We start from the raw sequence: 16,431 nt of genomic DNA on the forward strand, positions 1-16,431 counted from the left end.
TTTGTCTTTGTAAGTATAGAGTTGAGTTCTGTAATCAGTTTTCATAGCTATATAGTTTTTGTGACTTGTATTCTTTATGAACCTGTAATGTATTAGGCTACATCTTGTATCTGTAATTCAGTACCTTAAGTTTAACACACCAGTCATCTTTAGGCACTGATTTTTGTAAGTATTTATGTAGACTTTATGTTACCTCCGTAACTTTGTAATTTCTATTAGACTGTGCACCACTCTGCACTCTTTTACTATATTTTAATTAAGTTGTACAAAGCACAGGGAGATAAGAGCTCTACAAGACACCTACGCATCAATTAAGCATCTGGGTTACTGAGCCTAAATGCTAATCAGTTGTGCCAGACACCACACTCTCTTATCTCGAATAAGCAAATGGTGAAACTAAAAGAAAATGTAGAAGCTACCTTTAAGGCCTGTTATCTCAGTGGGAATTCACAAAATTTAATAAGACAACAGGAGAGGTTACAGTGAGAGAGATGGTCCTATGAATAATTAATACAATAGATAATCATCCACCACCTAAACGAATCAGAATCCAAAAACAGGAGAAGCCATCCACATATAGTTTCGAAAGAACTAAAAAGCACAAGGTTTGAGCTATCAAACATGCTGAATTTGAAGACTGAACTGAAGACTGCTTTCCAGCTGGAGCAGAAGATCATAACATTCAAGAGACAGAGAAAAAGAGAAGATCATGTGTCACCTCATGCCCTAAACTGAATTGGGGAGCAAGAACTGCGTTAAGCCAGTAAAGTCACTGCCTAGCTTTGTTAAATATCACTTTGGTTGCTTTGTAAATGTTTCCTGAGTTACTCCACTAGATTATCTCTTATTGCCTGTATGGTCAAAGTCTCAAAAGAACAAATTAATATTGAGTAAGAGGATTTGGAGGTAACACCCTTATAGCGGTGGTAAGCTGACTTCTTGAACCACTGCAGTTTGAAAGTACACCCATAGTGCTCTTCAGGAAGCAGTTCCAGGAGCTAAAATATTTCCAAGTCAGGATGGTGCACAATATTGAGGGAAACTTGCTGTTATTGTTATCCCTGTGCACCAGCTGCCCTTGTCCTTCTAGGTGGTGAAGGTCACAAATTTGTGAGGTGCTATCGAAGAAGCATTGACAAGTTGCTTCAGTGCATCATATAGATGGCACACACTGCCAGTGGTGAAGGGAGTGAATGAGCTTCTTGAGTGTTGGTGTAGCAACAGTCATCCAAGCAAGTGGAGGGTATTCCATCACATTCCTGACTTGTGATGGAAAGACTTCGGAGAATCTGGAAATGTGTTACTCATCACAGAATACTCAACCTTTGAATTGACATGGAGGATGCAAGGACAAAGAGTTGCGGGCGGGGGAATAACTTGGCACTAAGTTGACATAGGTGCTATAAAGGTCCATGGAGATGGATGTGGGTCATGAGCTGGCATTAAGGTTGGCATAATGGCTGTAAAGGGCCTTGAGGATGGGTTTGGCGCTTGAGTTGGCATGGAATATATGAGGCAATATAGGGGGTGAATGGGGGCATTGGTTAGCATGGAGAGTACAAGAGACAATTGGGGGTGGGGGCCTTGGTTTGACATGAGTTGACATGTATGGCATGGGTGGGGATGAGGGCTAGAGGGCCTAATGTTTAACTGGGATGAAGTTCCAGAGAACTGAAGCGGGCCTTTTAAACAGTCCTCCTCGGCACTCGGCAGCCCACATGGTCACTTCCAATCTGTGTCTGGGGGCGTTGGGGCAGGTTCCAACTCATATCCGCTCCCCCAGAAAGAAGACTCTGACGTTCAGGGCACTTTTTCCTGAGGCAGGTGCCGCAAACCGGGAAGTTTCTCAACTCGTGCTACCCGACTTAGGAGTAAAAATCCAGACCGAAGACTCATCTACTTTGCTGTAGGTTTGGAGTCACATATAGGTCAGACAAGGTAAAGACACCAAATATCCTTCACTAAAGACGGATTTTTAACAACAATCCTGTAATTTCATGGTCCCCATTATGATACTAGCTTTTTTTTTTCAAATACAGGTTTATATTTTATTAACTGAGTTTAAATTCCCCAGGCTGCTGATGTGGGATATGAACTCAGATCTGCAATCATTAGCCTAAGCCTCTGGATTTAATTTGTAACCTTGTATGCTATCATATCATAGATAATATGTTGGTGTGGGTGTTTTTCTTGAATGGACTTTGGGCATCTGGCTAATGGAACATGCCATTGAGGAACCTGCTAATCCTGCAAGGAGACTTAATCCATTCGAAGGGCTTGGCCCCATTAGTATTTGGACAGTTACTTGCACCTGGAGTTTGAGCACCTGGGGGCAAGCTCACTAGGGGAATGTACTCAGTTCTAACGAAGGGTCATGAGGACTCGAAACGTTAACTGATTTCTTCTCCGCCGATGCTGCCAGACTTGCTGAGTTTTTCCAGGTAATTCTGTTTTTGTTCACTAGGGGAATTACTGGGCAGCACAGGTGGCCTCTAGGCTGCAAGAAGGTAGGAAAGAAGTGAGAGGAGGTGGGGGGAAATCCTTTTGTCTTGAGCGGAGGATTGGGGAAGCGCCCAATTAGTGGAGCCCAGAAAATTTATCCTGGCTCCACAAAAACAAGGAAGAAAGTGTACGAATGCTGTATGGCAAGGCTAGTGTTGGTCAGAACATGAGCTGTGCATGCTTTGACCAGTTTGGTCTGAAAATGGCATCAGGGTTCTACATGTCATAGGACCTCATCAAACATTTTGAATGGGTCTACTGCCTGACTGAGGGGTCTGCAGTCAGCTGTGGAGACCTTTGCTAAGATCACACTGAGGGCGACAATGATTTTTGCCTGTCTCCGTCTCACCTCACGTGGATTCCAACTGAAGTTCCATCCCTCATGTTTCGAACCCACCCAGGATTACAGGTATCTCCGGGGCATACAACGCTCCTCAGACTGCTGTTCTCGTCACATCCTGAGACCCGCACTCAGTGCCATGCACCACTATATGAACACACTTGACCTCTCCCTCCAGTAGCACCGACTCACTCTATCTCTAAGCTGTCCTTGTCCCCAGTTTCATTTTATTATTCATCTCATCCGATGCCTCAACAAGAAACGTTGTCTCTTTCTTTCAGATGCTAAGGAATGCAAGCTCCAACAACTCATCGACACCAACATCCATCCAGGACCCTCCATCATGGCCAACCCCTCCGACCCCATCCCGGGCTCCGGCTGTGTATTCACCATACCCACTGACCTTCCCGTCTCTGATGCTGAACGTTCAGTGCTCAGCAAAGGACTCAGTTTCATACCCTTGCGCCCTCATCTCAATGAATTTCGGGCTCGGCACAATGCTGAACTCTTCTTCCACCGCCTTCGTCTCCATGTTCACTTCTTTGGGCAGGAGTCCTCTCCTTGTCCAACGGATCCTTTCAACCACCTCCAATATTCTCCCTCCACCTGGACCCCTCCCTCTGGATTCTTACCTGCTCTTGATCTTTTCATTGAGAACTGTCGGTGTGGCATCAGTCGTCTCAATTTCTCTGCTCCTCTCACCCACTCTAACTTGTCTCCTTCTGAACTTGCCGCACTCCGTTCTCTCAGGTCCAACCCTGACTTTGTTATCAAATCTGTTGACAAGGGTGGCGCTGTTGTTGTCTGGCGTACTGACCTCTACCTCGCAGAGGCTGAGCACCAACTCGCAGACACTTCCTCCTGCCTCCCCCTGGACCATGACTCCACCATCGAACATCAAGCCATTATTTTCAGGACTGTCACTGACCTCATCTCTTCTGGAGATCTTCCCTCCACAGCTTCCAACTTCATAGTCTCCCAAACTCAGACGGCCCGCTCCTACCTCCTACCCAAAATCCACAAACAGGACTGTACTGGCAGACCAATCATGTCAGCCTGTTCCTGCCCCATGGAACTCATTTCTTGCTATCTTGACTCCACTCTTTCTCCCCTTGTCCAGTCTCTTCCCACCTACATCCGTGATTCCTCTGACACCCTACATCATATCAACAATTTCCAGTTCCCTGGCCCCAACCGCCTCCTCTTCACCATAGCTGTCCAATCCCTCTAGACCTCCATCCCCCACTGGGATGGTCTGAGGGCTCACTGTTTCTTCCTTGAACAGAGGCCCGAACAATCCCCATCCACCAACTCTCTCCTCGGTCTGGCTGAACTTGTTCTCTCACTGAACAATTTCTCCTTAAACTTGTCTCACTTCTTCCAAATAAAAGGTGTGGCCATGGGTGCCCGCATGGGCCCCAGTTATGCCTGTCTCTTTATGGAGTATGTGGAACATTCCTTGTTCCAGTCCTACTCAGGCCCCCTCCCACAACTCTTCCTCCTGTACATCGATGACTGCTTCGGTGCTGCTTCATGCTCTCATCTGGACCTGGAAAAAATTATTAATTTTGCTTCCAATTTCCACCCCTCCATCACTTTCACATGGTTCATCTCTGACACTTCCCTTCCCTTCCTTGGCCTCTCTGTCTCAATTTCTGGTGATAGACTATCCACCAATATTCATTACAAGCCCACCACTACTCCCACAGCTACTTCAACTACAGCTCCTCACCTCCCGCTTCCTGTAAGGTCTCCATCCCATTCTTTCAGTTCCTTCGCCTCCATCGCATCTGTTCCGATGATGCCACTTTCCAAAACAGTTCCTCTGACATGTCTTCCTCCTCCCGTAACTGAGGTTTTCCACCCAAGGTGGTTGACAGGGCCCTCAACCCTGTCCAACCCATCTCCTGCGCATCTGCCCTCACACCTTCCTCTCCCTCCCAGAACCATGATAGGATCCCCTTTATCCCCCTTGTCCTCACTTATCACTCCACCAGCCTCCGCATTCAAAGGATCATCCTCCGCCATTTCCGCCAACTCCAGCATGATGCCACCACCAAACACATCTTCCCTTCACCCCCTCTGTCAACATTCCGTATGGACCGTTCCTTCCGGTACACCCTGGTCCACTCCTCCATCACCCCCAACACCTAAACCCCCTCCCACGGCACCTTCCTATGCAACCGCAGAAGGTGCAACACCTGCCCCTTTATATCCCCCCTCCTCACCGTCCAAGGGCCCAAATGCTCCTTTCAAGTGAAGTAGCGCTTCACTAGCACTTCCCTCAATTTAGTCTACTGCATTCGTTGCTCCCAATGCCGTCTCCTCTACATTGGAGAGACCAAACGCAGACTGGGTGACCGCTTTGCGGAACACTTTCAGTCTGTCCACAAGCATGACCCAGACCTTCCTGTCACTTGCCATTTCAACACACCACCCTGCTCTCATGCCCACATGTCCATCCTTGGCCTGCTGCATTGTTCCAGTGAAGCTCAACGCAAACTGGAGGAACAGCACCTCAACTCCCAATTAAGCACTTTACAGCCTTCCAGACTTAATATTGAGTTCAACAACTGCAGATCATGAACTCTGTCCTCCATCCTCACCCCTTTTTTATCCCCTTTTCTAATAATTATTATATATTTTTTATATATATTTTTTTCTTTTCCCACCTATTTCTATTAATATTTTTACAATTTATTTCCATATTGTTTACCACCTTTTAACCTATTTTGATCCCGTCCCCCCACCCCATGCCCGCTAGGAACATCAGTCACTTGCTCATCCTGCTTTCTACCCTTAATGTCACCATTAGCACACTTTAGCTAATATCACCACCATCAACCTCTTTGACCTTTTGTCTATGACATCTTTGGCAATCTCTCCTTTGCCCCCACCTATCACTGGCTCTCTATCCAGCTTCACCTGTCCAACCCCCCTTAAACAGCTTATATTTCACCACATTTCTATTTCTCTTTAGTTCTGATGAAGAGTTATTCGAACTCGAAACGTTAACCCTGTCTTCCTCTCCACAGATGCTGTCGGACCTGATGAGATTTTCCAGCAATTTTTGTTTTTGTTTCAGATTTCCAGCATCCGCAGTATTCTGCTTTTACCTTAATGATTTTTGCCTTCCATTTTTGGGGTGCTATCTCCTGTTTCTGCTGGGCAGGAGGCTTGAAAATTCAGTCTGTTACTTCAACTCCAAGGGCAGAATTTTCTGCCTGTCGGGCGGGCAGGCCCGACCCAATCTCCGGCGGGCAGGGAGCCGATCCCCACCGGAGAATGGGACCCTGCCGCCATTTTACGTGAGCGGGCCAATTAAGGCCCACCCAGCGTGATGTCTGGTGGGAAGCGCTATGCGCTTCCTGTGCAGGTAGGGGGGAATTCCCTAAAAGCAAGAGTGCGCTCTTTCACGCATGCACGTGAAAGAGCACACATCTCCCTGAGGCTAAGTGCTGCCTCAGGGAGATCGCTTACACTTCTAAAAATATGAAAATTAGAGAAAAAAAATCCCTAACCTGTCCCCCTCATGTGACAATGTCACATGAGATGGGAGATGTTCATAATGTAAATTATAAGTTTATTAAACTTTTTAAATCCCTACATGAAACCTCATCCCGCCAGTGGATGAGGTTTCATGTTTTTTCTATTCCCCGCCGGGGCTCCTGGCCTGCCCACCGACCTTAAGGTTGGACGAGCGGGTCCTTTAATTGTTTAAATGACTCTGTCAATGGCCTCAATTGGCCATTGACAGGTCGGTGGGCCGGCAGCTGATTTTGCTGCACCCCCGCCTTCCTGAAAATTTAAATGGGGCGGGATGACGTCGGGGGTTCCCACCAACGTCATCCCGCGTCATTTTATACGTTGGCGAGCGGGCCCCACCCCCCTGCTCGCCAACGGCAAATTTCAGCCCCAAGTCTTAGCTGACATTTGTACTTCGTAATAATGCTGTATTAAGTTTAGAAACGCAGAGTTTATGCTGATAATAACACACTCTTTAAAGCCATATAAGTGAGGATGTCAGCAAATACGACAATGCCTAACAAAGGTGAGCATAGATTTGGGCCCAATTAAGCTTGGCCAAAAGAAAACTCAGTTCTTGCAACTGAGGAACATATCAATTTTCCTTCCAGCAGCCAAGGCTATTGAGCAATGATAAAAACAAAAAACTACTGCGGATGCTGGAAATCCAAAACAAAAACAGAATTACCTGGACAAACTCAGCAGGTCTGGCAGCATCGGCGGAGAAGAAAAGAGTTGATGTTTCGAGTCCTCATGACCCTTCAGCAGAACTGAGTAAAGTTAAGAGAGGGTGAATTATAAGCTGGTTTAAGGTGGGGGGTGGGGTGGGGGGAGAGAAGTTGGGGGGTGCTGGTAGTAGGGACAAGCAAGCAGTGATAGGAGCAGATAATCAAAAGATGTCACAGACAAAGGAACAAAGACGTGTTAAAGGTGGTGATATTATCTAAGAGAATGTGCTAATTAAGAATGGATGGCAGGACACTCAAGGTACAGCTCTAGTGGGGGTGGGGTGGAAAGACTGACAGGGCATTACAGGTATAGATTTAAAAATAATGGAAATAGGTGGGAAAAGAAAAATCTATATAAATTATTGGAAAAAACAAAAGGGAGGGGGAAGAAACGGAAAGGGGGTGGGGATGGGGGAGGGAGTTCAAGATCTAAAGTTGTTGAATTCAATATTCAGTCCGGAAGGCTGTAAAGTGCCTAGTTGGAAGATGAGGTGCTGTTCCACCAGTTTGCGTTGGGCTTCACTGGAACAATGCAGCAAGCCAAGGACAGACATGTGGGCAAGAGAGCAGTGTGGAGTGTTAAAATGGCAAGCGACAGAGAGGTTTGGGTCTTTCTTGCGGACAGACCGCAGGTGTTCTGCAAAGTGGTCACCCAGTTTACGTTTGGTCTCTCCAATGTAGAGGAGACCACATTCGGAGCAACGAATGCAGTAGATTAAGTTAGGGGAAATGCAAGTGAAATGCTGCTTCACTTGAAAGGAGTGTTTGGGCCCTTGGACGGTGAGGGGAGAGGAAGTGAAGGGGCAGGTGTTGCATCTTCTGCGTGGGCATGGGGAGGTGCCATAGGTGGTGGTTGAGGAATACAGGGTGATGGAGGAGTGGACCAGGGTGTCCCGGAGGGAACGATCCCTACGGAATGCCGCCAGGGGGGGTGAAGGGAAGATGTGTTTGGTGGTGGCGTCATGCTGGATTGGCGGAAATGGCGGAGGATGATCCTTTGAATGCGGAGGCTGGTGGGGTGATAAGTGAGGACAAGGGGGACCCTATCATGTTTCTGGAGGGAGGAGAAGGCGTGAAGGTGGATGCGCGGGAGATGGGCCGGACACAGTTGAGGGCCCTGTCAACGACCGTGGGTGGAATACCTCGGTTACGGAAGAAGGAGGACATGTCAGAGGAACTGTTTTTGAAGGTAGCATCATCAGAACAGATGCGACGGAGGCGAAGGAACTGAGAGAATGGGATGGAGTCCTTACAGGAAGCGGGGTGTGAAGAGCTGTAGTCGAGGTAGCTGTGGGAGTTGGTAGGCTTGTAATGGATATAGGTGGACAGTCTATCACTAGAAATTGAGACAGAGGTCAAGGAAGGGAAGGGAAGTGTCAGAGATGGACCATGTGAAAATGATGGAGGGGTGGAGATTGGAAGCAAAATTAATAAATTTTTCCAGGTCCCGACGAGAGCATGAAGCAGCACCAAAGTAATCATCGATGTACCGGAGAAAGAGTTGTGGGAGGGGGCCGGAGTAGGACTGGAACAAGGAATGTTCCACATACCCCATAAAGAGACAGGCATAGCTGGGGCCCTCACCGTCCAAGGGCCCAAACACTCCTTTCAAGTGAAGCAGCATTTCACTTGCATTTCCCTTAACTTAGTCTACTGCATTCATTGCTCCCAATGCGGTCTCCTCTACATTGGAGAGACCAAACGTAAACTGGGCGACCGCTTTGCAGAACACTTGCGGTCTGTCCGCAAGAAAGACCCAAACCTCCCTGTCGCTTGCCATTTTAACACTCCACACTGCTCTCTTGCCCACATGTCTGTCCTTGGCTTGCTGCATTGTTCCAGTGAAGCCCAACGCAAACTGGAGGAACAGCACCTCATCTTCCGACTAGGCACTTTACAGCCTTCCAGACTGAATATTGAATTCAACAACTTTAGATCTTGAACTCCCTCCCCCATTCCCACCCCCTTTCCGTTTCTTCCCCCTCCCTTTTGTTTTTTCCAATAATTTATATAGATTTTTCTTTTCCCACCTATTTCCATTATTTTTAAATCTATACTTGTAATGCCCTGTCAGTCTTTCCACCCCACCCCCACTAGAGCTGTACCTTGAGTGTCCTGCCATCCATTCTTAATTAGCACATTCTCTTAGATAATATCACCACCTTTAACACGTCTTTGTTCCTTTGTGACATATTTTGACTATCTGCTCCTATCACTGCTTGCTTGTCCCTACTACCACCACCCCCCTCCCAACTTCTCTCCCCCCACCCCACCCCCCACCTTAAACCAGCTTATATTTCACCCCTCTCCTAACTTTACTCAGTTCTGCTGAAGGGTCATCAGGACTCGTAACGTCAACTCTTTTCTTCTCCGCCGATGCTGCCAGACCTGCTGAGTTTGTCCAGGTAATTCTGTTTTTGTATTGATCAGTGATCTGGATGCACTGTAAATTTGATGGAACACATTTTATTTAAATTGAGAGGTTTTTTTTTATAACTAAAAGAGTTAAAAGCAAAATACAGCACATCATAGAATTTGGAACTGCTCTGGTAAAGCTAATTGTATATCCACAGGCGATTGCACTCCCACCAGAAAGGCCACATACCAAATCAAGTGAGACTTATTTGTCTGTAATGCTGAGAAAGAATGTTAGCTTGCTGGAGAAATAGTGACAATGCTGTGAAAAGATTTTACGAGTGATACAGCAGAGCTAATGGTGTGGCCTCAGGGGACTACAACAAGTACAATCTGTAACAGTATCAAAGTAGCTGCAAAAGCCCTACTGTAAGGTCCCTACTGTGAAACATTGCAGATGTGGGTGCTGAAATGTACAACGTGTATTGAAAACATTAGAAAAGTGTCTTTCGAGGTCAGTTCAGTTTTTCACTAGGGATACATCATATTACATGTCAAGTACTTCTGTTAATGGAACCTCACTCCAATATTATTGCTATGAAGGCAACTGGTACAACGTACAATGAAGCAACCAGGAACTTTATTTCCCCCCCGCACCCCCCCCCAAAGAGTCTTAAATATTACTAGTAGAATTAAATGGATCAAATTATCTATTTAGCACTTTCAGCTAGGATGATATATGAGTGGATGTGTTGTTTACCTGGGGTTAAGAGGATGACCGAGATGGTGATGAGAGAGCAGACAGCAAGGATCACCAGCAGGGCAATGGCAATTCCCTTCCAGTTTCTTTGGGGAGGGCTTGCACCTCCTATCTCCTACAAAAGGTAGAAATAATAGGTTTTATCACTGAAATTTCATAATCATAACATATTATTCATAATGTGAATAACACAGGCATTAAGAACTCATTGCAGAGTTGATCATCATAATGATTTTCATACTTTATTTAATTATTCAAATTGCACACACACTTCAGGGCAAGCTAAGATTGAAATGTCTTCTTGCTTTTCACAACTGTTTGATTTCTTTAAGCACTAAATTTATAACAATGATTAGATTTTTCTTGCCTTTAAGTTATTTGTGCTTATTAATGGTGATGGATCCAATCTAACAGAAACAAGGCTATTTAATCCATCCAGTACTGATACACTGGCTCACTCTGCAGGACGGGACTGGTCCTGAAAACCTTTCCTAAGTTATTGATAAGGAGCACTTTTCTGAGAGCCATTCAAACTCTATACACTGAGGAGTTCAATCACAATATAAAGGGTTGTTTTCTTTGATTTTGGAGAAATGTGCGTTTACAGACCACTTTGACTGTAAAGGGAAATTCAGTGGAACAAAGCAACATTTCTAAGAAAACGGGTAGCAAGAAAAACAGAGCAAAGTTTCAACAGAAACCTCAATCGCAATTTTAAGGATGTTTCCTTCAACATAATTTGAGTCACATTTTCATAAGCCACAAGTTTTAATATCCTATACTGGCTTTATCAGTTCCAAATTATACACGCTTTATATATCTTTTAGAAAGTAACTTGGTAAAATACAACACTGAATGACCTTTATCTAATCCCTATGAATAACATGGATACCATGCAATACCAGTTCTGAATAATTCCGTTCATTATAAACAGGGGACTGATTCAGTCTTCTTGCAGTCTTAGATTATTCCTGTTCTCAGTAGCACTACATGTTTCATTAATTGGCATATATGCTTTGAAGTAATACCACCACAATAACTGAGAGGAACTAGAAGAACATTCAAAAATTAAATTTCTAAACATATATTTCTATAGCATCTTTAACGCAGTGAAACATCCCAAGGTGCTTCACAGGGGCATTATCAAACTAAATTTGACACTGAGTCACATTAACAGTTATGTGTCATAAAGCTGCCCAAATATAATCAGGTCACCTCTATCTATAAATCTGTAGTCACTGTTAATTTATTTCTATGCACTTAAAAACAATAAACTACACATATAGGGTTACATTTATCATCCATGAGTGGTCAGTGGGTGAATAATATAACTTGTGCCCCTATAGATTTATGAAAGGAATCAATACCACTAGAAGCACACTGAAACATGTGATCTTGTCATATTGCAGAGGGTGCAGAAAAAAATTGCTTTGGTCAGCTGTGTACCTCAAATACATAGAAGTCTGTTGGCATACTGAATAAACTTTAAACTGAGCTACTGAGAAATTCACAGGTTGATGTACAATTTAATCAATATGGGATTTACACTCAATTCAACTACTTAAGTAGAAGGTACAAAAATAAACTGAAATTGATGAGTGAAGGTACCACTTTGCATACAATGCAATGGAGCTGTACATGGATGAAATGCAGTCGACAGGGAGTGGGATTAGCATATAGAGAATATATGGACCAGGTCACACATGCATGATCCAGACAGTGTATTAAAATCATGCATTTTGCATTCACTTTTATATTCCAAACATTCCAAGCTCCTGTGTCCACATCTACTGTCACACTGTATTTATTGCCTCCTGCTGTACTGCCACACTGGTGGAAAGATATAATTACAGCATTACAAATTTACATTGATGGTTACCATTTAAAAATATGGAATGAGAAATTAATGATACAAAAAGTTGGTAGGAAAGTTTTTAATACATAAATCAATATTAGGTCAAGTAATTTGGTACAGCATAACATCATATGACACTTTCCATGAATTTCAACAATTATTCCATGTAATGTGATTTGTCAGAGTACAATTTTGCATAAAGGGTTCCAGGAGTATTAAATGCAAGTTATGGAGAACGAACAAGGGAGTGGGACTAATTGGATAACTCTTTCAAAGAGCTGGCACAATGGGATGAATTACTCCTTCTGTGCTTCTGAAACTTTGATTCAAAAAATGACTGTTTTTGAGTGGATTTCAGTGATAACAAATCACTTGCCTCAATCATTTTTACATAATTGCTGGAACTATTTTCTTTCTTTTGTAAATTCACTTGGAAGAAAATGATCAAAATGCAAACATTGCTAATGTACATTATACAAGCCTACTCTAATAACTATGCTGCCTTCAACATCACTAGAACTAATTACATTAAGCATCATTAAATCCATCTTTTCAATTGATTAATGTTATCCAACATTCTTCACTGACTTAGTTTTAAAGCATGATGAACAGAATAAGTTATGACGACCAGTGAAGATTTATATTTCAAATTATAGTTACAGGTCATTATAATGTATCTCAGATTTATTCTTCCAAGCCTTGAGGTTTATAAAGGTATTTTTCAAAACTATATAGAAATTTTATAATGTATAATTCGGCATAATTAAGTATATATGTATTTCTTATTTTTTTGTTGGAGTAAATTAAATACTAGGTAACAAAATTTTTCAGTGTTTTTGTTTGTCTCCCATTGCAATTCTGCTGAATTACTAGAATAGCTTCTCAGAAAAGCTAAAACTCATTTGCTTTTGGGATTTTTGCAAGTCCTCTCAGAAAAGCTAAAACTCATTTGCTTTTGAGATTTTTGCAAGTCCTGTACAAGGCATGTGTCATTGGGTGTAGTGTCAGGAGTATGGATTTTGTACATTAGGAGTTCTTGCTCCACTGACTCGCTCGTGAAACAGTGTATCTCTGAGCCAAGTGAGTTGGGGGCATAGCAGCCTCCAGTTAGGCCCAAAATGATGGGTTCCAGGCTAGTGAAACAACCAAGGTTCCCAAAGAAATGGCTGTACTTTTTGTTTAGGACACAGCCACATAAGATGCCAAAAAGGGTAGGGTTAATGGTGGGGGCTTTTCCAGAAAAATGCTGGAGTATTTAGCCACATCTGCCAGTCAGATACCAGAGGTGCCATAAGGCTAAAATGCTGGGAGGGCACTGCTGTGTCCCGAGGAATTTCAGGACCTACTTTTAGAATTATTTTGGTTGATACTACGTCACTAAGTGGAGGTTACAAATTCAGCTTAAAAAAAATTCCACCAAGTGAATAATTTAGATTACTACAAGGCTTTATCAGATATTCACAGAAACCCTAAAAACAATATACTGTACTGTGGCTCTGGCCTGTGGAGCAATGTGATATTGCTTTGTTTACCATGGTGCCATAGATGAAACATAAGCCCACCTAGATGGTTCCAAAACATTGTTGTAACTTATAAATCATAGTGGAGGATTTTTCCCTCATCGGGCAGGCTTGGCGGGGGCCAGAGGAAGGGCGTTTGGGAGGGCGACCGCCACCTGCAATAGGGGCCGGACCGCAATTTCACACTAGCGGGCCAATTAAGGCCCACCCAGCATGAAACGTGAGCAGCAGCACTCAGCGCTGCCTGTGTTGGGGGGGGGTGGCGGGGGGAAGGAGGACGAACACGAACTTTGTGCATGCTTGCAGGTGTGCGCTGGAAAAGCTCCCTGAGGCACAGAGCTGCCTCAGGGAGATGAACATTTTTCAAAATAAAAAATAAAGATTTCTAAAATGTTATAAAACATGTCCCGTCATGTGACTCTGCCACTTTAGCAGGGGCATGTTATTAGTTAAATTTTAAAGTTTTTATTTTATTTTTATTTGCTGTTGGAAACCTCATCCCGCCCGTGGATGAGTTTTCCTGAAGGATGCAGAGGCCGCTTGGCCTTTTTGCCTGCCCGCCAACCGCAAGGTTGGACAGGCAGCGAAAAATTTCATTTAATTACCCTTTTAATGACCTTAATAGGACTTTTAATTGTCAGTGGCCGTGCTGCCAACTCCGGCACGGGCTCGCTGAGCGAAATATCGCACACGTGCATGATGACATCGGGACGGTCGCCTGACGTCCTCTTATGCTCAGTCAGGTCGGGTGCGTGCTCGCCCGATGAGCGAAAAATTCTGCCCATAATATAAATTTTAGCCCTCAACCAACATCACCAAAGAAATTGATTAGTCACTATCTTAATGCTGCTTATGGGACCTTGGTGTATGCAAAATAGCTGCCACACCTGCCTACTTAACAATAGAGACTTTATTTAAAAAGTAATTTGTTTTTTGCGAAACTCTTGGGGCCATCCTAGGGAAGTGTACAATGTCTCCTATTAATTTGGGTCCACTGTAGATACCTTCTTGAGTCCAGTGGCATCAATCACTCTCACAAAATCAGCCTAAGCTTTTATCATAGTTACACTGCCTAATAATTACTTTCTGAATATTGGGGCTTGGGTTACAACAGAACCTCTGTGACCTGAATCGTATTTCCATGTCTTTTCTCTAAATGCAACACAAGTAATGCAAAACTTGATTCAAACCGTTAAGTTGCTTTATTCCTCAATAAGGAGAACATGAGGAGGAATTGTTATGGTCAGACTCACCCAGTTCACTCAATAAAATTTATTTCCTCATAATAACAAAAATGTTGAACATGTTACACTAACACACTTCAATGGACTGTCTAGTTTGAATTAAACAGACCTGGTAGGAAAATCATTTGGGTCCATTTTCTGCTGAGTTGCCATTATCGGTCACAACATCTCTTTTGTTCCAAAGCAAAGATTGATTTTGCGTAATATTAACTTATATTTTAATTGGCAGCCACTGGGCTCACTGATGAAACCTAAGCATAACAATCAGCCAATTTTAGTAAGGGGGCATTACATATATATGGTGTGCTTTGGAATGCCCCAAAACTGTCTTTACCAATATGGCAAAGCCCATAATGCAGGCGCAAATGGGTGTTGTGCCTCTACATTGGTGCTTATTGACCCCATTTTCTGCTTGGGAAATAGACACAATGAAAACCAGTTTCGACCCGTACATTGTTGTCATTCTGAACTCCCATCCAGGAAGAACCTCCTCCTTTTTCAAAATCCATTTCCTTTTGCAGCATTCTAGTCCCAAAAGTCAGATTGTGGGTTTTTTTTGGCGTTTGTGTCTCTCAACCCCAGCATCTCACACTGATAGAGCAAAGACTTTTTCCAACATAATAGGCAAAATTTATTTTTTGATTATGTAGACAAATTAATGGATCTTTTATTTGGAGAAAAACTAAATTAATGGATCTTATATTTGGAGTGCATTAATCAGCATTCCTCTGGGTGCCCTTATTAAAAACTAGAGAGTACACATTGCCTTTCAAAACACGGCATTAAAAGCAACACTTCCTCCAAAATCCTTCTCTGGAAAAATTATGAAGCATGACAGCATTATATAAATGAGTTTGAAGTACAAGGAATCTCACGTTACTTGGGTCTAGTATCAGCTCAAGCCCTGATTCTGAATTTATGCTGCACTTATACTCCAATCGCAGAGTTAGTCTAAAGCCAGGCTATTTCACACTGACACTACAACCATGGTATAAATGCATCCTGTAACTAAATCTATCCATATATTTATTTCCTTTACTTTTGCAGTCTCATTTGTGCCTAGTCTGTCCCCAATACTCATTCAAGCCATGACTGACCAGTGACATGTGAAAATGGATACATATTCGGAAATTTAATTTGATTACATTTTAGGTTCATTAGGATGTACTGGTGAGTTATAGGTGCAGAACAGTCAGCCAATTCAGACAGCGGACAAGGGTTTCAAAAGAGTCTAGGAGATGGGGAGGTGATCAGGGTGGGGGCTGAGCAATGGCCAGCAGTGCAATAAAGTAAGTTTTAAACAACCTGAAACTTACCTTTTGGGTGGCAGTCTCCACCAGTCACTTATTCATCCACAGAAAAACATGCAATGAGCATAACGCTATTGGGAAGTCTGTACTCTGGATATTTATGGAGCAGCTCAATCCAATGTGGCAATGGCGCAATTTTGGTGTGGGATAAACGCACAGTCAGACGGCAAATATTAGATCCTTATGCCTGTAAAATGAGTGCAGCATGATCAAATTTGTAAGCCCCCTTGTTCTTTCTCTTTCTCTAATAGTGAAAGGTCTCAAAAGAAGTGGCTAGTGAGATAATTGATGC

At 43.5% G+C, this 16,431-nt stretch overlaps 1 protein-coding gene across 1 annotated transcript in view; it reads right to left on the minus strand.

The window, feature by feature from the left end:
* The window catches only part of dpp10 (dipeptidyl peptidase like 10), a 942,753-nt gene that overhangs the window by 752,418 nt on the left and 173,904 nt on the right, over window positions 1-16,431 (minus strand). Inside the window, exon 2 of the mRNA XM_078552405.1 lies at window positions 10,211-10,325. Within this exon, the coding sequence (XP_078408531.1) occupies window positions 10,211-10,325 (115 nt within the window). The remainder of the gene's footprint in view (window positions 1-10,210; window positions 10,326-16,431) is intronic.

Source organism: Cetorhinus maximus, chromosome 11 (genome assembly GCF_964194155.1).
Source record: "Cetorhinus maximus chromosome 11, sCetMax3.hap1.1, whole genome shotgun sequence".
In the NCBI taxonomy this organism is placed as follows: domain Eukaryota; kingdom Metazoa; phylum Chordata; class Chondrichthyes; order Lamniformes; family Cetorhinidae; genus Cetorhinus; species Cetorhinus maximus.